This window comes from Geotrypetes seraphini, chromosome 4 (assembly GCF_902459505.1).
Source record: "Geotrypetes seraphini chromosome 4, aGeoSer1.1, whole genome shotgun sequence".
In the NCBI taxonomy this organism is placed as follows: Eukaryota; Metazoa; Chordata; class Amphibia; order Gymnophiona; family Dermophiidae; genus Geotrypetes; species Geotrypetes seraphini.
The window spans coordinates 243,760,823-243,783,870 of record NC_047087.1 but is presented as its reverse complement, the minus strand read 5'-3'; the positions used below and the strand labels follow the sequence as shown (position 1 = coordinate 243,783,870).

Sequence of the window (23,048 nt, the reverse complement as noted above, 5' to 3'; positions counted from 1 at the left end):
TTATGGCCCTTGAGGAGGGACTTCGACATTCCTGTCATAGAGCAATAAAAAGGCATTATAACATTTTCATCTTTGTTTCCCATTCCTTTCCTGATACTGTATTTTTCGCTCAATTAGACAAACTTTTTTTCTCCCAAAAAGTGGGTGGAAATTAGAGTGTGTCTTACGGAGTGAATACCCAAAGCGCGCCCCCCCTTACCTTATTCTAATGCAGCCGCCCTCCTTCGCTGGATATGGCGCACAAGGCAGGCCCCGGTCTCTTCCTCCTCAACCCCCAGGGCAGGCGACAGGCAGACCCTGGCCCTCTTCCTCCTGCCTCGCGCGTACCTTTTTTTGTTTTAACTTCTGGACGCGACGCCTCACTGAGAGCAGCGCACCAGGCTGGTTGGCTGCCTGATTCACACCGCTTCCTACGACTGCCGGCTGACTCCTCTTTAGTTCTCTACCGTAGTGGCACACCAGGTTGCCTGCCGGGTCCCGCGCCGCTTCCTGCGAGAATTCAGTTCTCGCAGGAAGTAAATCGGAACCAGGCACGCAACCTGGTGCACCGCTATGCGAGAGAACGGAAGAGGAGTCAGCCGGTGGGAATCAGGCAGCCAGCCTGGTGTGCCGCTCTCAGCAAGGCGCTGCGTCCAGAAGATTTTTTTTTTTAAAAAATGTACGCGCGGGAGGCGTCAGGGAGGAGGAAGATGGCCAGGGCCTGCTTGTCGCCTGTCTGGGGGGTGAGGAGGAGGGAGAGGCTGGGACCTTTCTGCCTGCCCTGCAGAATTAAAAATAGGAAGCAGGGAGAAGCTGGGCCTGCCTACCTGCCTGCGAGAAGGCCTGCTTTCTTGCTTGCTTGCCTGGGGGGGCTGCCAGGGAGGGGGAGGCCTGCTTACTTGCCTGGAGGGGCTGCCTGGGAGGGGAGAGGCCTGCTTGCCTGTGGGGGCTGCCTTGGAGGGGGGGAGTACTGCCTGCATGCCTGGGGGGGAGTGCCTGGGAGGGGGAGGCCTGCCTGCATGCCCTGTCCCTGTCTGCCCTGTCCCGGCTTACCACTAGACCACCAGAGGGGGGACAGGGTACAGAGCCTGGCAGGGAGAGGGGACAGGGTGCAGAGCTTGGCAAGGAGTGTGGGGTTGGGTGCAGAGCCTGGCAGGGAGAATTTGGTTCAAAATGTGTTTTTCTTGTTTTCCTCCTCTAAATCTGGGGTGCATCTTATGGAGCAAAAAATACAGTAATTCCTAACATTCTATTTGCTTTCTTAGCTGCTGCTGCCACACACCTAGATCTTTTTCCTGAGTGATGACTCGTAACGTGGAACCCTTCATCACATAGCTAGTTTGGGTTCTTCTTTCCCACATGCATCACTTTGAACTTGCTCACATTGAATGTCATCTGCATTTTGATGCCCCATCTTACAAGGTCCTCTTGCAATTTAACAAGTTTGAACAGCTTTGTGTCATCAGGAAATTTAATTATCTCACTAATTATTTCCATCTCTAGATGACTGATAAATAGGTTAAAAAGCATAGGTCCCAGCACAGACCCCTGTGGAGCCCCACTATTTGCCCTTCTCCACTGAGAATAATGGCTATATAACCCAAGGTAACAAGGAGCTATAGTAGGATTTTAACCAGGCTTCACCGGTTCTACTGCTCTAACCATTTCATTTTCACAGACAATATCAGTCATGTGCCTAACTAGGAACAGAGTACCAGGTGGTCTTGGATTACATAAACTGTACCCATAGGGAGTTTTTGGCTGCTTACATGAAGCTGAGATTAAATCCAAGTAAATCAGAGGTTCTTTCAGATTAGAGAGAAGTAGGCTTTGGTCAGCTATGTGTAACCATAAAAAAAACCAAGTTTCTTTCTTTAGGGGTCTCCTATATGGACAGCAGGACCTGATGAAGCCTATGCTGGAAACTTCTTCAGCTTAGAATACACCTATAGTTTTTGAATTGCTTCACTGTGCATATGCGCCATTTCCTGCAGTCATGCAGGAATAGATCAGTCTATTATATTTAGCTTGAATAGAACAGTTTCTTGGGGAGAGGGCAGGTATGCAAGGGTATATACATTCTACTGTCCAGGAAAGAACACTTGTTATAGGCTAAGTACCTTGATTTTCTCTGAGAACAAACAAAATTGCAAGTTTTCAGACCATGAGAATCCCTAACTATAGATTGATTTCAACAGAAAAAAGAAAGAAAAAACAATAACAAATATACTGCAACAAGAAGACACCAACATTTTTTTGTGTGCCAACTAGGCAGTCTAAGACAGGAAAACCAAAGGACTTAAGAAGGGATGGAACTGGAATTTAATCTCCAAAAGATTCTGGAAGACTGTCTGACCAAACCTATTTATTGTATTGGGAAACCTTTTCTAAAAAGCAGAGGCCATGAATGAATAAACAACTGTCTATGTCGCACCTCTGAAGATTGCACAGAAAACACAGGAGATGCTACCTTCATGGAGCGTCAAAGCAGAAGGAAAACAATGAAGGTGACCGATTGGTGTTCATTCTCGTTTACTGATTAAAAAGATTCGACACAATCGTGTTTCAGCCCTATGCGGGCCTGCTTCAGGAGTCTGAATTTATGACAAGATGATATATGTGTAGGTATTCAGTCTTCAATGCTTATTCCTTTATTACAATATGCATATACCGAATGATAAAGAAAACCAAGTAGCAGCCAGTGATGCCCCTCTGTCACTGCCTGCAATGTGCACCGCTCTTAACACTGAAGACTTGAATACCTATACATATATCATCTCGTCATAAATTCAGACTCCTGAAGCAGGCCCGCCTATGGCCGAAACATGATCGTGTCGAGTCTTTTTATTCAATAAATGAGACTGAACACCAATCAGTCACCTTCGTTGTTTTCCTTCTGCACCTCTGCAAATTTCCACGATCAATGTTGATCTCAAGTGGACTACTGAAGCTACCCATAAATGATACTGTGAGCTGTGATACAACTCTTAAAAACTGAACCCTGCCTGGGGATACGCTAACAAAACAGTCTCCTAATCAGTCAGGCAGTATGCATTTGATGATGGAAATTTCACCCTATTTGGATTTTGAAAAACACACGTACATACACACTACAAAGCTGGGCAGACTTTCTAATGGCTTCAGCCTGTTCCAAGAAAACAAAGTAGAAGATGAATCCACTGCAAATCCAAAGGCAAACAAAAAACAGCAGAGGAGACGAAGAGGCAAATAATAGTCTGTGGTGTATAATATACTATGATTAATTGACTTTACACGATTTGTGTTTCGGCCCCAAGGCCTGCATCAGGAGTGTAAATACATAAAACAAAACAATCATTAAAATGAAACATAACCAGCATAAAAGTATATCCAATAAAAGATATCCATACATAAAAACAAAGAATATATAAACAACTACATACAACTCTTAAAAATAAAACGTATAATGATCAAATACTATGTATTCAATAATAATAATCTTATAAACAAATAGTTTATAAATTAAAACTGAAGATATAAGTAACAAAGTAAAATCAATATAATCAAACAAAATGATGTACATAAAAACAAATAAACAATTAGTAATATTCAACAAAAATAAAATAAGTAATCAAACTAGAAAATAGTATCTAAAACAGAGCAAAGTGTATAAGAAATGACCAAAGTAAAACCAAGTATATAACCAACATAGCAAACAATTAAAAAGAATTCATTTAAACATGTCAACATGAACAGATAACTAAAATGGAACAGATGACCAAAGTAAAACTATCGTATTTTTCGCTCCATAAAATGCATCTGACCATAAGACGCACCCTAGATTTAGAGGAAGACAACAAGAAAAAAAACATTCTGAACCAAATTGTGTACAAATATATACCAAGCTCTGCACCCTGTCCCCCCTCCCCTCTCTGTCTAACACCAGCTCTGGCAGGATACACATTTCAAATATGACATATTGTAATCACAAAACAGAAAATAAAATCATTTTCTCTACCTTTTGTTATCTGGTCATTATTCAAATCATTGTGGTCTCAGGTTATCTTCTGATAAGTCGCTTGCCAGGGTCTCCTTCATTCTTCTTCCCTACCATTTCCCTTCCCTCCCCCGGAGGTCTGACATTTTTCCTTTTGGCCCGAGATTTGCCCTTCTTTTCCATCCCTCCCTCCATCCCGGACCCCTCAATACAATTCCACTGATTTCTTAGCAGACTGTTAGTGGGTGGTTTGCCATTGTCTTTCTTTATCCACCTACCCCAGCTAAGGTCAGATAATCATTTACCAACTGAAAGTGAATGGATGGCTGAGTTGGCCAAAGACCAGATATCTGACAGAAATCCCAGTGTGGTATTTAACCTATGCAGTAGGCACGTGTCATACTGATTGCATCATGAAGCTCTATATGATTTAAGACAGTGTATTTAAGCACAATTAAAGTAGAGGGTGGCATTTATTTTAAGAATGAGAGCAACTTTGATGCACATTCTGAAGAGTTAAAGGGTGCTGCTGATTTTCAAGAAAATACTTCAGGATTCCTTTTCTCTTAATGTATTGGATATTTCCCTTGATCCGTCCTCCTGTCAGCTCTGTGGCGTGACCATGCTGAAAAGAAATGTTTCGGGAGCCTGCCAATGTGATCTCTGTGTGATGAGTCGGGGGTTTGCCAGGGGGAAAACGCAAGGTTCGGGATCAAGCCTTCTTCAAGAAACTGTCTTTAAGTTCAGGCTGGGCCAGCGTGAGATGATCGCGGCACTGGGGAAGAGCGTGCCCAGCAAAGGCTCTAGAGTTGGCTTCCATAGCACGTTTGCTAAGCGGAAGATTATTTTTGGGTGTCTTTATGCTCCAAATGTTTTTGACCTCCTCTTTCAGAAACGGATGGTGGCTGCATTCTTGAAGCATCAAGGGGAAACAATGATTGTGGGAGGGGATTTTAATGCTGTTTGGGACCCCAGTCTCAATTGTTCGGGGGGGGGGGGGCGAGCACAGGACGGCTTCCGGGGGCTCAAGAGTTGCAGAGTATGGGACACTTGCTGGATTTAGTTGATGTGTGGTGAGTCTTACATCCGGAAGAGAGAGATTACATCCACTTATCGCGGGTTCATAATACCCACTCGCGTATTGACTATCTTTTGGTGTCTAGTTCGTTGTTTGGCTCAGTCAGAACAGCAGACATTGGAGCGGCGGTAATATCTGATCATGTCTGGGTAAGGCTGCAGTTGGCAGTGGGTGGTACCAACCCTTCCCGTGGGTGTTTCCTCTTTATCTGTATAATGACATTAAATTTCAAAAGATGTTGCAAACGCACTAAAAAAATTATGTGCAAGATATGTGGCTCATCAAGACCACTTGGTGCTTTTTTGGGAGGCTGCTAAAGCCGTGCTGAGGGGGGGCTATTATTAGTTATACCAGCCACATGCGTAAGTCGTGCAATTGAGAAATTTTACGCCAGGATAGGGATCTGAGGCACATGCGGCGCCAGTTTGGACGTACATATTTGGCTGTGGATAGGGCCCGGTACTTGGAGATACAGGTAGCTTTGAATGAGTTGTTGTATCAATGGGCGTGCAAATCTAAGGCCTATTATAAGCATCAGTTATATCATTTTGGACAGATGGGAGGGAAGTTATTAGCTTGTCTGGTTGCTCCGGAAAGGGGGTCGCGGTCAATTGTGGCTTTGCGGAATGATTGGGGTCAGCGGGTCCACACGACGAGGGCAACTGTGAGATTTTTCAGCAATATTATAAGCGATTGTATGCGGATCCGGAAGAAGGGGGTTTGTGTGGTTCCATGTATCTTCAGAATGTTAGCCACCCTCGCATTGATTCACAGGAGAGAGCGAAATTGGAGGCCCTGGTCACTCCGGAGAAGGTGTATGCGGCCACTGTGCAGAGTCCGTTGTTGAAGGCCCCTGGAGAGGATGGGCTTTGGAATGAGTTTTACAAGACTTTGGGTGCGGGGATAGTGCAGCCCCTTGCCCAAGCCTTTTATTTAATGATTCAGGTGGAGGCGATGCCAGAGATGTTAATATAGCGCATATTTTGGTTCTCCCTAAACCAGGGCGGAACCATACGGTGTCAGAGGCCTATAGGCCTATCTCCTTGTTAAATGCGGAGGTTAAATTGTTGGCAAAACTTTTGGTTGGCTAGAGTATTGCCTCAGCTTTTGCACGAGGCACAAGTGGGATTTGTGCAAGGTAGGTTGATTACCTGGAATATGTATTATTGGTTTCATTGGAATTGCGGGCCGCCTGGCAGAAGAGGTCTCTTCTCATCAGTTTCAACGTGGAAATGGCCTTCGACCGGGTCAGGTGTGATTTTATGTTTGAGACTTTGCAGGTGTATGGATCTGGGGGCCTTTTAGTTTCCACTTTGTGTACGCTGTATGTGTCTCTGCAGACGCGCATCTTAGTTAACGGGATGGAGTTGGGAATCTTTTCTATCTTTTGCGGAACGAGGCAGGGCTGTCCACTGTCACCGCTCCTTCTTGTGTTGACCCTGGACCCGCTTATTCAAGACGTGTATGCTATGCCAACGATAGAAGGGTTCAGGAGGGGACTTCCCAGTTTAAACTGGTGGCTTACGCCAACGATTTATTAGTCCATATTGTGGTACCAGAATGTTTGTTGCTGGCCCTGTTGGATTTATTGAAGAAATATGGGGATTATGCCAGGTTGCGGCTAAACCTGACTAAGTCGGAAGCGTTGGCCTCATTGGTGGAAGTGCAGGAAGGGTGGGGGCCTTAATTTCCATTACGATGGGCTAAGAGGACTTTTTGATATCTTGGAGTGCGGATAGCTATGGATGTTGCCGTATTGTATAAATTAAATGTGCCTCGAATGTTGCAGGATACGAAAGGTTGTCTGGAGAGATGGCAATTATTGCCTTTATCGTTAATGGGGAGGATCCACTTGCTAAGGATGATGATTTTGCCCAAGTAGCTTTACATGTTTCAGATCCTCCCGCTGCGCCTCCTTCGTAGAGACCTTTCTCAGATGCAGGGTTTGTTCTCCAGGTTTCTTTGGTCAAATAAGAAAGGTAAGTTGCCAACAGCCTTTTTACAAGGGGGCTGGGGAGATGTGGGGTTGGGGTTACCCAATTTGCAACGGTATAATTATGCCTGTTTGTTGAGACATTTGGGGAATTGGGTGTTGGGCTCTACCAAATTTACTCCAGTGCAGATGGAAAAGGCTCAGTTGTTTTCCTTGTTACATTTACCGAGAGGTGCACTTCCTGCCCGGTTACATCAGAGTTTGTTGGTGAGATCTATGCAGGAGGTGTGGATCTGGTTGGTGAGTAATTTGGATGGGGATCCATTTGTTACTGACCAGATTCCATTGCGTGGGCACTCCCCTTTTCCCCGGGGAATGTCAATGTGGCTTTTGCTACCTGGCAGCGGGAGGGGGTCTGGCAGATGGAGCATGTGATGACCTTGGAGGGGGACCAGGTAGTGTACGATGATCTGCTGAATCGGATGGAGGCCAAATGAGGCAATAAACATGCTTATTGTTAGCTTAAACACTTTTGGGCCACCTTAGATTCCGGGCAGTTGGGTAGCCTTATGGCATGGATACTGAAGAGGAGATTTCAGTGTCAATGATATACAAAAGTTTGGGGCGGATCTACAGATGAGTTGGGAGAAAGAATTGCATGTGCCTAGGCATGGGATTCTCTTGGAACATTTGAAGGGAGTTCCCTCCTTGAAACGCTGTGCAGCTTTGCAGGAGTGTTATTATAGGGTGCTTTATAGGGCGTACCTAACCCCTCAACAATTTTTTTATTTTGGGGGAGCTGCCAATCTTTTGTGTTCTAAATGTGGGTCGGAGGCTGGGATGTTTGGGTACAAGTTTTGGGGGTGTATTTCTATTCAATCGTATTGGAGGGATATTTTGGATTTTATGCGCCAGAGACCTTGCCTTGACTGGTAACCCGGAGCAGTTAGTACTGGACTTACCTGAGGAGTTTGGAGCACTGAGAGGGGCACGTAGATTATTGTGTCGCAAACTGGGTTTGGTGGCTCGGAAGTGTATTATGAAATACTGTACTTCAAGTGAGTCCCCTGGGTTTTGGCACTGGCGGGTTGATGTACATCAGCCGGCCTGCTGGGAGGTGAGGGAAACAAAGGGTTCTAGGAAAGGGGGTCAGCGATTTTTGCAAATTTGGGATCCATATATACTGCAGTTATATCCTAAGGACCATAGCCTTCTTCTGAATGTCCTGTAAGTGCTGTACTATGGGGGGAAGGGACTGGGAAGATGGTGAGTTTAGGCATTAGGTGGGTCGGGAATGGTGTGGGCTCTTGGGTAGGAGTGCGGTTGGTGGGGTAGCAGTTACAATAGAATGGAGGATTTTTCTATGGAGTGTTGTGATCTTTTACGATGGGATCTATTTTGGATGGTGGTGGTTTTTGAGTTGGGGGGTTGTTACTGTTGTTTTGAGTATTGTGGTAGTTGGGGCATGTAACTTAGCCTTGTTTATTGGGGTAGGGGTTCGGGGATTATCAGAACACAGATTCCTGAACTTTTTGTTCTCGTGGGGTGTACTGGTGGTGGGTTGCATCTCCTGGATGAACAGTAGTGGGGGAGTGGAAAGAAGGCTGGGGGAAAGTTGATTGCTTGTATTCCTATTTTTTGAGGAAAATGCTTAATAAAATGTTTCAACAATAAAGGATATCTGTACTATTAGTAAGGATTTAGGCCTGGATTCTGCAAAGTGCTTCCAGATTGTAGGCAGCCAATATGTCAAATCAAAGACAGCCAATGATGAAGCACCATCAGATACTTCCCGCAATTTGAATGAAACTTTCTGCAGTGGAGTGGTGGGGCTGAGGCGTCTTGATAAGCAGTATATTGTTGCAAAGATTCAGATAAAATCCAGACCAGAAATAATTTGGGAGTTAATGTCATCAGTAACATGGCACACAGAAGATGCTCTTGGTCCAGCCCCTCTGTCAAATTTAAGAACCCATTGTTGCCCATGAGTCAAAAAGTTTGCCCACCTCTGGGTCAGGTTCCTATGAAACCATGTTCACCTTACACTTTTCCTACCTAATACCATAAATTTATGTCACATACTCTTCTTGTAAAGAACAGCTTACTTATTATATTGTGCATTTTACAAATGTATTTTATATACTTATTTTTGTAAAAGTACAGTATATACAGTCTTATAGTGTAACAATACTCACACACAGTTCTATGAACATCTTTTTCCTCATGGGAACACACTTTCATTTACACCTGCACTACACTGTGCATGGCCATTATTAAGTGAAAATGCACGTGAATAGCAAAATTGGATTGCACTTTATTTTGTGCGTTAGTGAGCACATACTGTACCTATTTGTCTGTCCTAGGTTTACAATCTTAGTACATACTTCAGACTGGAGAGTTAAAGGACTTGCCCAAAGTCAAAATATATCAGCTAGATTTGAACCCTGGCTTCTCTGGATCTCAGTCACCTGCTCTAACTGCTACTCTACACAAGTTTCCAAAAGGTGGGGGCTTTTTGCCTAAGATATGATATTTCTCTCATGAAACAGAAATTCAATAAGAGTTACAGAAAAATGTTAAACCAGTATTTCTATAAAAAGTTAGAATAAACAATACGTAGAATGGTCCAATTCATATAAATTATAAACTGACCTCTAGAACTCTTCCTTTCCTTTGCCTTGTAACAATCCAGGCAGACCACAAATCCACATTTTTGGCATACCCAGTGAATGTTAAACAGTGTGGCTTCACATGCATCACACATCTCCCGGACTCCTCTCACGGCTCTCTTCCAGGCAATTTTGGCTGAAATGCAGAACAAACAGTGTTTTGTATAAATGTAAGAGCAAACATCTGCACATACAGGCCTAAACGAAAGGATTCCTTTGAACACAGTCTTCCTTTCAAATGGAGATATACTGTATATTTGCCTCAAAATATAAGCTGGCCTTTTGCCTGGCATTACTCCTCGTTCTCCTTTTTCACTATTAGATGTTATATCTTCTCATTCTATTCATATTAAAATGCAACAAACCTTTGATGAAAAATAAACTTATTTCTAATGAATAACTGCTTATGAAAGTGCCAAACCAAGTTTTCCAGAGCCCAAAACCCTCCAAGTAAGCAACTACTTACTAAACTGACAACAACCAAAACAGTGCCTTACAGGATTTTGATTTACCGTAATTACTTGCTTTTTCAAACCTGAGCTTATGTTTGTCAATACTGCTGTGGGAAGAGCAGACCTGAAGTGAGAATTCAGTAGTTTCTAAACAGTGACAATCTAAACTTCTGAAAATATCAATTAGGGTGCCAGCTATGACCACCACGTTCAACTCTCTATTATAGCAACTAAACCAAGTGGAGGAATTAAAATCATTTACCCAAAGGTTGTTTCAGCTGTTACCATTCAACATTTATACCAAACTAAATCATGTTACTGTGCCACTAGCATAAACTTTTTGAGAAACCTGGAATACATTTCAGAAAGAAAACATTATATTTTGAATGGAAGGGACTTATTTCCAATTCAAATATGCTTTTGGCTTAATATTCCTGCTATGGTACAGGTAGTATTTGTGTTTTCTGGATGGGCAATTGAAAGTATGGCTTTCCCGACTCCCCCACTTACCACCTCCCCACTACTGTAGTTTGAAATTTTGGGCAACCAGTGGAACAACGAAGCGAGCCTCCCACTGTTGGCCTGCCCCGGAAGTGTTCTTTCTGCAGCACTTCCTTTTCCCGTGTAGGCAGGACATTGCAGAAAGAACACTTCTGTGGCAGGCTGACAGCGGGAGGCTCGCTTCATTGTGCCGTTGACTACCCGAAGATTTTAAATTACAGCAGTGGGGAGGGGGGGGGGGGGGTCCTGGAACTGAGGAGAGGTCATAACAGAGGATCCAAGCTGAGGGGGATGGGGTTTGGAATGAGTGAAGGACAGACGCTGCACGGGCTGGGAGGAGGTTGGGAAAGAAAGATACTGCACAGGCTAGAAGGGGGGAAGGACAGTCACTGCACGGGCTGGGAGGGGGTTGGGTAGGACAGATACTGCACAGGCTGGGGGTTAGGAAGAGAGGGAAAGAGATGCTGCTGGTGGGTGAGGGAAGAGAAAAAGAGAATTGTTGGACATAGGTGTGGAGTGGGAAGGAAAGAGATGGTATACATGGGGAAAGAAGAGGGAAAATTGTTGGATATGGTGGAAGGAGGGAGGGAGAGAGAAATATTACATTGGAAAGGAGGAGAGATGACCTAAAGCAGGGAGAAATGTCAGATTCCGAAGAAGGGTGATGGAAGGAGGGAAGAGAGATCACTGGAATGGGAAGGAAATGCCAGACCAGGGAATGGAAGGGGAGGGGAGGGGATTGAGATGCCAGACTGCAGGAAGGAGAGGAGAGAAGGAGAGAGATGTTAGACCACAAGAAGAGGGAGGAAAGGAGAGAGATATGCCAGGCTATGGGAGAGGAGAGAGATTCCAGGCTATTGGAAGGAGAGGAGAAAGATGCCAGACCATAGGAGGAGGAAGGGGGAAAACACAGATGTCTGGCCACGAGAAAGGGATGAGATGGTGCACAGGGATGGAATGGAAGGGGAGACAGAGGGAGGACAGCAAGGGTGCATCAGGGAAGAGATAAGAAGAAATGCTTCTTATGGATAGATGAGAATAGGGGAGAAGAAAGAGGGAGGAGATGGTACACATAGATAGATTTGACGGGAAAACATGGAAAAGTAGATAGATTTTGAGACACAGAAGAAAGTTGAATGTTAAAAGTTAATGCTAAAGATGGATGTATGGCAGAAAGTGAAGGAGAGAAACAGTAAATGGATAAGGTAGGTGGCCTTAGATACACAATTAAGAGAATAGACAGAAGGAAGTGAACCCGGAGACTGGGAAAAGATAGTTGAAAAATAAAATCACCAGCGAATAAAGGTAGGGGGAAATGATTTTATTTTCAATTTAATGATTGAATTGTGTCAGTTTTGAGAATTTATATCTGCTGTGTATATTTTGCACTGTTAAGGAAGAAATGTATTTGTTTCTATTTCTCTGGGGGTTGTTTTGCATCTTAAGGTTTCATTAGTATATATTAGTACTTTTAGTTTGTGGTCCAGCATTTGTATAGGGGTTATCTGTGTTCTGCATGTGTGACCAAGGCCAGGTATTCTGGTACGAATGAATGTTGAGAAGCATACAATGTGCTTTGTGTAGTTTAATTTTGTGGTTCCCTGAATGGAAAAATCTCAATAATAAGTACAGTTTGCCTTTCTTGTGTTTTCAGGTGGACTTCCTGGGGCACCAGGCTGCTCAGTGGTATAAATTAATATCTGGATTTATAAATAAAAAAACAAAAAATGGTCTTTGGGATATTTGGAGCATTGAGATCAAGCATCAAATTACTGCGTCTCAATGGCCACAAATTTGGTCTTGGAGGATGAGGTGTACAGTGTCTGCATCTAGGAGACAGACTTGGTTTTTTCTATTACATAGAGCATTCTGGACCCCGGTGCGTTTGCAAAAATTAGATAGCTCCAAGTCTAATAGATGTTGGCACTGTCATCTTAAAGCTGGAACATTGGATCATTTATTGTTTTTTTGCCCTTTAATATGTAATTTTTGGAAATCTATTTGGAGTCAAAATTAATAATTTACTTGAAAATCCAGTGGCACTTTCATATGATACGATATTATTTGGAACTTCAATGAGGAAAAAAAGTAAAATATCTAATAAAAACAATAAGTTTTTATTCATAGTGACAGGAGTTTCTATTCAGCAAATTACGAGGAATTGGAAAAATTATGATAGATTAAGTTATAGTTTTTGGTGGAATTCATTTTGCCATATTTTTAAAATGGAGAAAATAATAGCTGTCCAATGAGGAAGTTATGAAAAGTTTATGGAGGTCTGGGAGCCATTAACAAATTATTGTAAGGATTAAGTATAATTGAGTAATTAATAATTTATTTCTCTCCTTTTGATTATTGAAGTATAAGGGGGGAGGGGGAGGATTTTATATGTATAAAATTATATGATTATATTGGAAGAAGGATGGGAGGGCGAAGTTATAGTTTGATTTCAATGAATGTATGATTAATAAGTATTATTATAGTGTATATGATTGTATAATGAATTACTTGTTGCAAGTTTTAAAATGAATAAAGAAATTTTTTTAAAAAGATTATATTGTGTGTGTATAAGTATATATATATATATACTGAATGGAAAATTGAATGGAAAATTGTATTACAATTAGTACTATTATGGGGCGGGGTCTGGGGCAGAGCTTAGGTGGAGTCTGGAGCAGAGCTTTTGGACACAAACTAATGAAGCATGCATTTTTACTATGCACCTCATGTAAGAAGCAGTATTTTTTATTTCTATATTTCCTTTAGACCAGGGGTAGGCAATTCTGGTCATCGAGAGCCATAGGCAGGTCAGGTTTTCAGGATATCCACAATGAATATATATGAGATGGATTTACATGTACTGCCTCGAGATGCAAATCTCTCTCATGCATATTTATTGTGGATATCCTGAAAACCTGACCTGCCTGTGGCTCTTGAGGACCGGAATTGCCTACCCCTGCTTTAGACCATTGTTTTTATTATTCTGATTATAATTTATGTTTTATATATACATACTTTGTTTTTAATAGACTCTTGATAAAGGCTATTTTAGCCGAAATACTGTCTGTGTTGAGTCTACATTTGCTGTCATCAATAGACTGTTTTGGTTGATCAGACTTTGGCTGTGGACATCTCTGCCTTATGACTTTTGTTTGCTCTGGTGTTTCCATTGTAAAGATTCCCTTTCGGCTGTTTCTTCAGTGTCTCAATTCCTAACGCTTAATGGGGCTTGAAGTACAGTAGTGCACACAAATGAATGATTCTCTTACCATCTTTCTTCATCCATGACATAGCTGCCTTTTCAGATGTTACTAACTGACAGAATTTATCGCCTATATTGTCCAAGATGTACTTAGTAGCTTCTAGATCTAGCTCATCATCTTCATCATTTTCAGGTGTCCATAAGTTCAATGCTTCATCATCATATTGATCAGGCGATGAGAACCCATCTACTCTTACTACTCCATTTTTACTGAAAGATAACCTAAAAAAAATTGAAGAACAATAAATACAAGTACTTAATTAGCTATTACATTAACATTGCTATAATTACTCTAAAAAATCAGAAGAGTTAACCACTAAATCAAGTAAACAATCCAAAGTTGTCTGAATACTGCTTCCTTTGCAAAGTGTGCGTAAAAGCACACGTGCTGTTTCACAGTGCATGTATTTTTGTCAGCAGGGCAAATAAGGGCTGGCTTAGGTCAAGGAGTGTAAGTACTCACACTGATTTAGTTTCAAATCATGACGGCCGATATTCAGTGCTATTTAACAGGCCAGAAATGGCACTGAACAGTTAAATGTGAATGTTCAGCGCGCGATAACTGGTTATCTCCACTGAATATTCAGTTAGCAGCTAAACTAGCTATATTGCACGATAATCAACAATTTTCAGAGCTGAGTGGCTAAGTTTAGCAGTCAAATCAGACCATGTAAATAGCAGTCCTATATTTGATCACTATAAACGTAACCAGTCAGTGCTGAATACTGACTTAGCTGGTTAACGTTTTAACAGCCATAAAAAGTGGGATATTCAATGCTTGCCACCTGAAATGGCCAGCATTTGAATATCAGTGGTCAGCGCTGACTGCAGGAGTAATTTGGGTTGCCTCCCAGTGGCGGAATATCAGGCACATAGTGACTATTTTCTGGTGCATACTTTTTACTTACTCCCATGAAGGTGAAGACTGCACATGTCAAAAGAATCCATGACATGCATTCTGCCTGAATTTTTAAAGGGTGCTCTGTGGGGGGGTTTCAAAACTGCCCTCCTCATAGTTGGGAAAAAGTTGTAAAGAAAGGCAGCAGAGAAGAGCGACTAAACTGATAAAAGGTATGGAAAACTTTTTATACGCTGACAGGTTGAAAATGCTGGGGCTGTTCTCCCTAGAGAAGAGGAGACTTAGAGGAGACATGAGAGAAACCTTCAAAATCCTGAAGGGCATAGAGAAAGTAGACAGGGACAGATTCTTCAGACTGTGGGGAACCACAAGTACTAGGGGTCACTCGGAGAAATTGAAAGGGGACAGGTTTAGAATAAATGCTAGGAAGATCTTTTTTACCCAGAGGGTGGTGGACACATGGAACGCACTTCCAGAGGTTGTGATAGGCCAGAGCACAGTACAGGGGTTCAAGGAAGGTTTAGATAGGTTCCTAAAGGATAAGGGGATTGAGGGGTACAGATAGAAGCAGAGGTAGGTTATAGAAATGGTCAGGAACCATTTCACAGATTATAGACCTGATGGGCCGCCGCGGGAGCGGACCGCTGGGCGCGATGGACGGTCTGACCCAGTGGAGGCAACTTCTTATGTTCTTAAATCAGTAATTATAAGCAAGAGCTAAGACATAATAAAGTTGGTGATAATATACTTTTCATAGCTTGTCTTATAGAATTTTGAATGGCAGAGGACCCAAGCTAGTATCAAATTTTTAAAGAGAATACAATTACTTAAGCACCGTGCTCTTAATTTTTTCACCAGTACTATTTTGGTGTATCATGCGCTATTCATTATGACATTCCTGGAGAAGAATCTCAGCTTTGGAATCCAGCCCAGGCTCACCACATGGTACTATGTACACTACTGCTTAGTCATGACTGACTCATTAAATGTTTTTCCCTTAAACATTTCCACAAAGCCGCATTCCTCTAGACCAGCGGTCTTCATTAATTTTTTAAGTTGGGGCCACTTTGAATTCTAATGAGCTGAAGAAGAGTCGTTAAATATCTTCTCATGAGGGGGGGGGGAAACACTGCTGACCACTGTGTGTCAATGACATCCATCCCTGCAGCCCAACTTCAGAGTTCACTTGGGAGTATTCTCAAGGTTGTGACCATTTCCAAATGCATTCTCTTTTGTCTACTTGAGAAATGCCTTGTCCTTCCAGCATGTGTTCTTCCCCTCATCTATTTTCCCTTTTCTGTCCTGAGCCTGAGAAAAGAGCAAAGTAGCAGAAGAAAAAACAAAAAGGCAATGAGAGCTACCAAAAAGGTCTCTGGGGGCAGCCATTGGCCCCTTGGCCTTGCATTGAAGACTACTGTTATAAACATTGATTTACACCAAATCTACTCATTGTATTAAAGGAGAACCATTACAAATTTGTTTTAAATATATTGAAAATTAACCCTTATTACTTGCTATAGATAGAAGGATCTCTCTTAAAAATTGTTCCCTTATTACTTTTCATGTGGCATTGTGATACTAGGAACTTAGATTCTCACATTACTGCATCCTTAAAGTTTTTGCAGAATAATCTTTGATTATTGTCCCTGTACCACTTTTACTATTTACTTTCAGGCCATTACATTCTACAGCAGGCCTCAACATATCTTAGGCACAAGATCACTATGACACCAGAAAACAGCACCAGGCCACCCAGGATTTTTATACCCTGAATCCTGGTCTTGATGAGTTGGGGGTCTGCATTCTGTAGTAGTTTTCAGCAAATTTGACTACATAGTGCATTAAGTCTCAAGTCTTGTGAGAGCAGTGGGGGAGTTTGTGCACCATGTTGCTCAAATTAAATGAGATAGGTATGACACAAGTTCTAACAGGAAAATAGCAAACTCAGCAGGGGAGGAATGACAGCTTAAGCTAATGGGTGAGGTGGCAAAAATGAGGCTGAAAGGGGTTTGGGAGCAAAACTGGGTGGAAAAAGGATATTAGTGGGTATCCAAGCTCAGATGATGATAAAGCAAAAAGATAAAATTAACCTACATACAGCCATGTGGAAGTATGTGTGAAAATGCATGCATATGTTGAGGGGGGGGGATCACTGGTCATGTGGTGCTGTCAGTATCTCCAATGGCCCAAGATAGACTTCATTTACCAAGGTCTTTTCTCTCAGACACAGAACAGGAAACAGTTTTAGTAAATCAGGCCAAATAGAAACTGCAGCAAACCTCTTGAGATCAAAACACCACCCCCTCCGTCAACTTCAGTGGAGACACAGATTTGGGGGAAGTGGAAAGGTCAAATGAGCTCAGAGCAATTGGGTCTTAAATTTCTGGGATAGCTCCTAGATCCAAAGAAAATGGAGTTAAGGACTGCTTTAAAGATTTCTTTCTGTTTAAAAAAATGTAATATACAGCTTTGTTTTATAAAAGCTAAAAATGGTTTACAATATATAAAGCACAATAAAATGCAAAAAGAACTACAAAGTCAGACATGAGAGAACGTACAATGAAACAACTACCGTATTTTCACGCATATAACGCGCGCGTTATACGCGTTTTTACCTACTGCGCATACCCCTCGCGCGTTATACGCGTGAGCGCGGTATACAAAATTTTTTTTTACATAGTTCCCACCCCGCCCGACACCCGATTCACCCCCCCAGCAGGACCGCTCGCACCCCCACCCCGAACGACCGCGCGCACGCGCTCCCACCCGCACCCGCATCCACGATCGGAGCAAGAGGGAGCCCAAGCCCTCTTGCCCGGCCGACTCCCCAACTCCCCGACAATATCGGGCCAGGAGGGAGCCCAAACCCTCCTGGCCACGGCGACCCCCTACCCCCACCCCGCACTACATTACGGGCAGGGGGGATCATAGGCCCTCCTGCCCTCGACGCAAACCCCCCTCCCTCCAACGACCGCCCCCCCCAAGAACCTCCGACCACCCCCCAGCCGACCCGCGACCCCCATGGCCGACCCCCACGACACCCCCACCCCCCTTCCCCGTACCTTTGGTAGTTGGCCGGACAGACGGGAGCCAAACCCGCCTGTCCGGCAGGCAGCCAACGACGGAATGAGGCCGGATTGGCCCATCCGTCCCAAAGCTCCGCCTACTGGTGGGGCCTAAGGCGCGTGGGCCAATCAGAATAGGCCCTGGAGCCTTAGGTCCCACCTGGGGGCGCGGCCTGAGGCACATGGGCCCAACCCGACCATGTGCCTCAGGCCGCGCCCCCAGGTGGGACCTAAGGCACCAGGGCCTATTCTGATTGGCCCACGCGCCTTAGGCCCCACCAGTAGGCGGAGCTTTGGGACGGCTGGGCCAATCCGGCCTCATTCCGTCGTTGGCTGCCTGCCGGACAGGCGGGTTTGGCTCCCGTCTGTCCGGCCAACTACCAAAGGTACGGGGAAGGGGGGTGGGGGTGTCGTGGGGGTCGGCCAGGGGGGTCGCGGGTCGGCTGGGGGGGCGGTCGGAGGTTCTTGGGGGGGGCGGTCGTTGGAGGGAGGGGGGTTTGCGTCGAGGGCAGGAGGGCCTGGGATCCCTCCTGCCCCGTAATGTAGTGCGGGGTGGGGGTAGGGGGTCGCCGTGGCCAGGAGGGTTTGGGCTCCCTTCTGGCCCGATATTGTCGGGGAGTCGGCGGTCCTTCGGGGTGGGGGTGCGAGTGGTCCTGCCGGGGGGGGGATGTATCGGACGTCGGGGGGGGGGGGGGCATCAGGCTTTCAGGATGGGGACAGACCTTCAAGGGGGGACAGGACTTCAAGGGGGACAGGCAGACCGAAGGGAGTGAAAAAGCTATAAAATAAACCCACTAGCGTGTCAATGTGTTGAGAGGAAGAGGTGGTCTGGGAAATTCTGCTGAGAAAACTCCGGGTCCATTTCCACCCCCCAGTTATCCTAGTCCACTCCACTCAACTGGTTCACATACTGAGTGGGTCTTTGGGTGTTGTTCCTGGGATCTCTTTCAGTGGTTTGTCAGTATCTCCTTGTGGTGAACAGAGAGTCGGGACAGCGCACGGAGAGTCGGGGCAGTGCACGGAAAGTCAGGGAGGGTGAACGGAGAGTCGGGACAGCGCACGGAGAGGCGGGGCAGTGCACGGAAAGTCAGGGAGGGTGAACGGATAGTCGGGACAGCGCACGGAGAGTCGGGGAGGGCGAAAGGAGAGTCGGGGTGGCCAGAGGAGAGTCGGGGCGGGCAAAAGGACAGTCGGGCTGCATGCGCGATATACCCGTGAGCGCGGTATACAAAAGTTTTTGTACATAAAATCGTGGTTTCTGCGCGCTATACCCGTGTGCGCGTTTTACACGGGTGCGCGTTATCTGCGTGAAAATACGGCAAATGAAAAAAGGGAAAAATGTTGTAATGGGTTAGGGGAGATAGAAAAGATACTGAGTACTGAGATACCCCTGTGTCAATAAGCAAGGCCAGCCATCAAAAGGAAGCAAGATTAAAAGATAATTGAAAATAATGTGACTTCATTTTCTTTTTAAAACTCATAGTAGACAATTCTGATTTCAAGTACACTGGCAAAGTGTTCCAGAGACTAAGAGCTAGGATAAAGAACGTAGCCTTTTGGGTAGATTCATAATGTGCAGAACTAGGTGAGGGGAGAGTTAATTGATGAGCATCAAGAGACCAAAGAGCTTGTGTCCAAGCAAACTAAATATGCAGGACTGCTGAACATAGGGTTTTGCGGGTCAAAAGAAGGATTTTAAACCAGACTCTGAATTGTATGGGTAACCAGTGTAATTATACAAACAAAGGAGTAGCTGAATCATAGCAAAAGGCATTAGAAAGCATTCTAATTGCAGAATTTTGTAACATTTCTAGATGCCATAACAAACATGGGAAAGTCAGCATAAATTGAATTACAGTAATCTAAAGTGAAATAATAAAAGCATGCAACAGGGTGTGAAGAGCACTGTGGTCCAAATAGCATCTGATGGGATGGAGGCGACACAACCTTTCTTTACGACCAGTGATGTTTGTTGTTCAAAGGACAGTTTAGAATCTATAATGATCCTGAGATAACAGAGTAAGTCAACAGGCAAAATGGAAAGTTTCATGGCCGCGTTTTGAATTATTTGGAGGCGCCTAATTTCCTTTTGTGTAATTTCTATTAGTAAGCTGTTGCAATAGTCTAATTTGAAAATTACTGAGTGGATCAGAATATTTAATGATTTAGATTCCAGAAATTTTGATATTGAGCGGATCATTCAAAGTTTGAAAAAGCAGGATTTAACCACACAACTGATATGATCATGATTTTTGGTCAAAGGTGACCCCTAAGATTTTTATAGTTGTGACTAATCACAGGGGGTTGTTTTTAATCTAATCTAATCTAATCCTTAGGTTTGTATACCGCATCTTCTCCACGTTCGTGGAGCTCGGCACGGTTTACAGGAGATGTAATAGAAAGGAACTACAATAAAGGGTTAGAGGTCGAAGTATGAAGAATATTTAGAGGACTAGGGATGCCAGATATGAAGAGATTTTGAGGACTTGGGATGCCAAAGTTGGAGAGAGGCTTACATTTTTGAGAAAAGCCAGGTTTTCAGATGTTTGCGGAAAACTTGGAGAGAGCTCAGGTTCCGAAGAGGGGAGGTAAGGTTGTTCCATAGCTCAGTGATTTTGAAGGGGAAATGCCTTTTAGCGAGGGGAAGGAAATTTTTAATTTGTGGAAGGGTCTGGTGGTATTAGGGTTTGAAGAATTCCAAGTAAGAGGGATAAAGGGAGGGAGGATACAGTGTAGGATCTTGAAAGCAAGACAGGCACATTTAAAGTGGACCCTGGCGATTAAATGAAGCCAGTGAAGTTTGGAAAGGAGTGGAGAGACATGGTCAAAATTACTTTTAGCTAAGATGAGCTTGGCTTTTAAGATGAGCTTTTAAGATGAGCTTGGTTTTTAAGTGTTATTGTAAGGTGCATAAGGAAATCCCTTTTCTCCAGGGGGAAAATCATTATCTTGGTTTTGGTAATATTTAACGCTAACATATTTTCATGCAGCCAAAAGTCTAATTTGTTCAAATTTTTGATTAATGACTTTGATTTAATTTATGTATTCAGGGTTTAACGGGTGGTATAGCTGTATGTCGTCTGCGTAAGCAAAAGCAGAAAAGCCGATGAATTGGCAGAGGGTGAAAAGTGGGGATAGAAAAATATTGAAGAGATGTGGTAACAGAATGGAACCTTGCGGTACACTGTGTTTATTAGAACAGGGGACAGAGGTTGAGTTATTAAATGAAACTTTAGATAGGCGATCAGAAAAGAAAGTAGCCTTGGTTTAAAGTCTTCACACTTCTTCTGCTCCCCAATGGACTGCTAGCCATGCCATGCCTTTAACGTCACAATTAAAAATTTCAATCAAAATGTATCTCTAGAAAAAAGGAAATGTGATGCCAAGAAAACACATACTCATGTATTTTGGGAAGTGGATCATGGGCCGAGTCATGCCTTAAGGGTATTTTTTTTTATAAATATATGCTTATGTATGTACTTTACAGGCTATTTGGGCCTGAAAGCTATGAGCAGGCTAAATATATGCAGATTTAATCTAGCCATAATTTTTGCCACCTTGCTTCTAGTAATTTATAGACACAAAAGTGCCTATGTGTCTTTATAAAACTGATCAAAAATAGGCACCTGCTTACCTCCTAAACCTTGACCCAAGCTAAGTATTACTCTAATTAAAAAATAAGTTAAATGATAAATAACAAACAAGATTTTTGGATATAGAAACATCTAAACATTAACAGTCAAAATTGTTCACTAGAATTGTCTCTTTGAGTTAACATACGATCAATGATAGTCCGCATACGAGTCCTCCCTTATGATTTGCTCTGAGGTTTGACTGCAGACACTTGAGATCTGTTATCTCTGTATAGTGAACACTGACTGTTTTCACTCTTAAACAAAGCGAGCCTAATAGTAGGTGATTTACTGATATTGATAAAGTAACATTTGGAATTCAAAGTATATGACATAATTCATATCAGCAGCTGCTAATACAAAATGTCATGAAAAAGTATTTCACTTTGAATAAGTGACTTCCTTTTCACCTGTTAAGCATCAGTCTCAGACACATGTGCAGTTCCAGCATTTGTTATTGGCTATTTTCCAGAATTTCCATAATCACTAACACAATGATTTCTTTGTCTTCTAACTCAGCTGGCATAGCAGCATGTGTAGCAAAAGCATAACCTGTTGGAAGCATGGAAATTATATATTCTGCAATATAAATAAATTAGCACTTACCTACGGAAATAGTAAAATCTGCAAAACACTGGCGAGTGAGCTGATTCTTCACCTTTCTTACTCCGAATAAGTCTACATTCCCTGCATTTTTGCAGATTAGGCCCTATTTCACAGCAAGAATCATCTTGCAAAAAGGATTCTCCAGTTTGCTTCAACTTCTTAACTTTTCGCCAATCTTTTAATACTGACCGAGGTATACCAGCTGTAAAAATAATCACAAAATCTTCAATGAACTGTCCATTAAATATGTGTGTGTGCGTTTAATACTACATACATTTGTTATGTGTCGTGCAAATGATTGATTTTTTTTGGAGGGGGAAGTGGGAGAGGGTCCTAGAAAGAAAGGTGTCAGTACTCAGATGTGGAGCCATTGATTGGTGGTAATTGGATGGGGGTCAATTTTGGTGGCAATTAGACAGGGGTCAATTGAGGTGACTTCCTAGGACAAAACATTTTCTCTCTATCCTCCCTCCAACTCTGGAGCAGCTCACTCTTTCTCTTCATATCACCTCCTCAGGCATTCAAGCTTTTCTAATTCACTCCCAACATTCACTTCTCTCACATTTCACCATCTCTCCTTACAACACTTCCCGAGTCTCAGAAGTAGAGACAACTGCACTTTTCTTTTTGGGTCGCTTCTCTCCTGTTTGAAGGAAAATTACAGGAAATGCCAGACTGGATTAAGGTGCTGGCCAACAGAACCAGGACATAAGTTCTTATGTTCACACTGTGATATGGAATAGAAGATGGTCACTAAGTAAGGGAACACTTATGCAATTGTTGTGGCACAAACCCCTATCCTAAGGAAGATCTGAAATGCGTTGGTGGGGACTTTTGAAACAACAGCATAAAGCTAAGTCAAGTACTATTAGCACAAAGTAATGAAATGAATTAACAGAATTTAAAATGAAATGAAATAGAGAGTTTAGTATTTAACATGAAATTAAGCTAAAATGATATACAGTGGTGCCTCGCATAACGGACGCCTCGCACAGCGAACGCTGCGCACAACGAACTTCAGGTCTTGCTTCCCACA

At 43.2% G+C, this 23,048-nt stretch overlaps 1 protein-coding gene across 1 annotated transcript in view; it reads right to left on the bottom strand.

Moving 5' to 3' along the window:
- The window catches only part of JMJD1C (jumonji domain containing 1C), a 593,631-nt gene that overhangs the window by 89,327 nt on the left and 481,256 nt on the right, over positions 1-23,048 (bottom strand). The window contains 3 exon segments of the mRNA XM_033941997.1: positions 9,619-9,771; positions 13,858-14,072; positions 22,013-22,214. Of these exon segments, the coding sequence (XP_033797888.1) occupies positions 9,619-9,771; positions 13,858-14,072; positions 22,013-22,214 (570 nt within the window).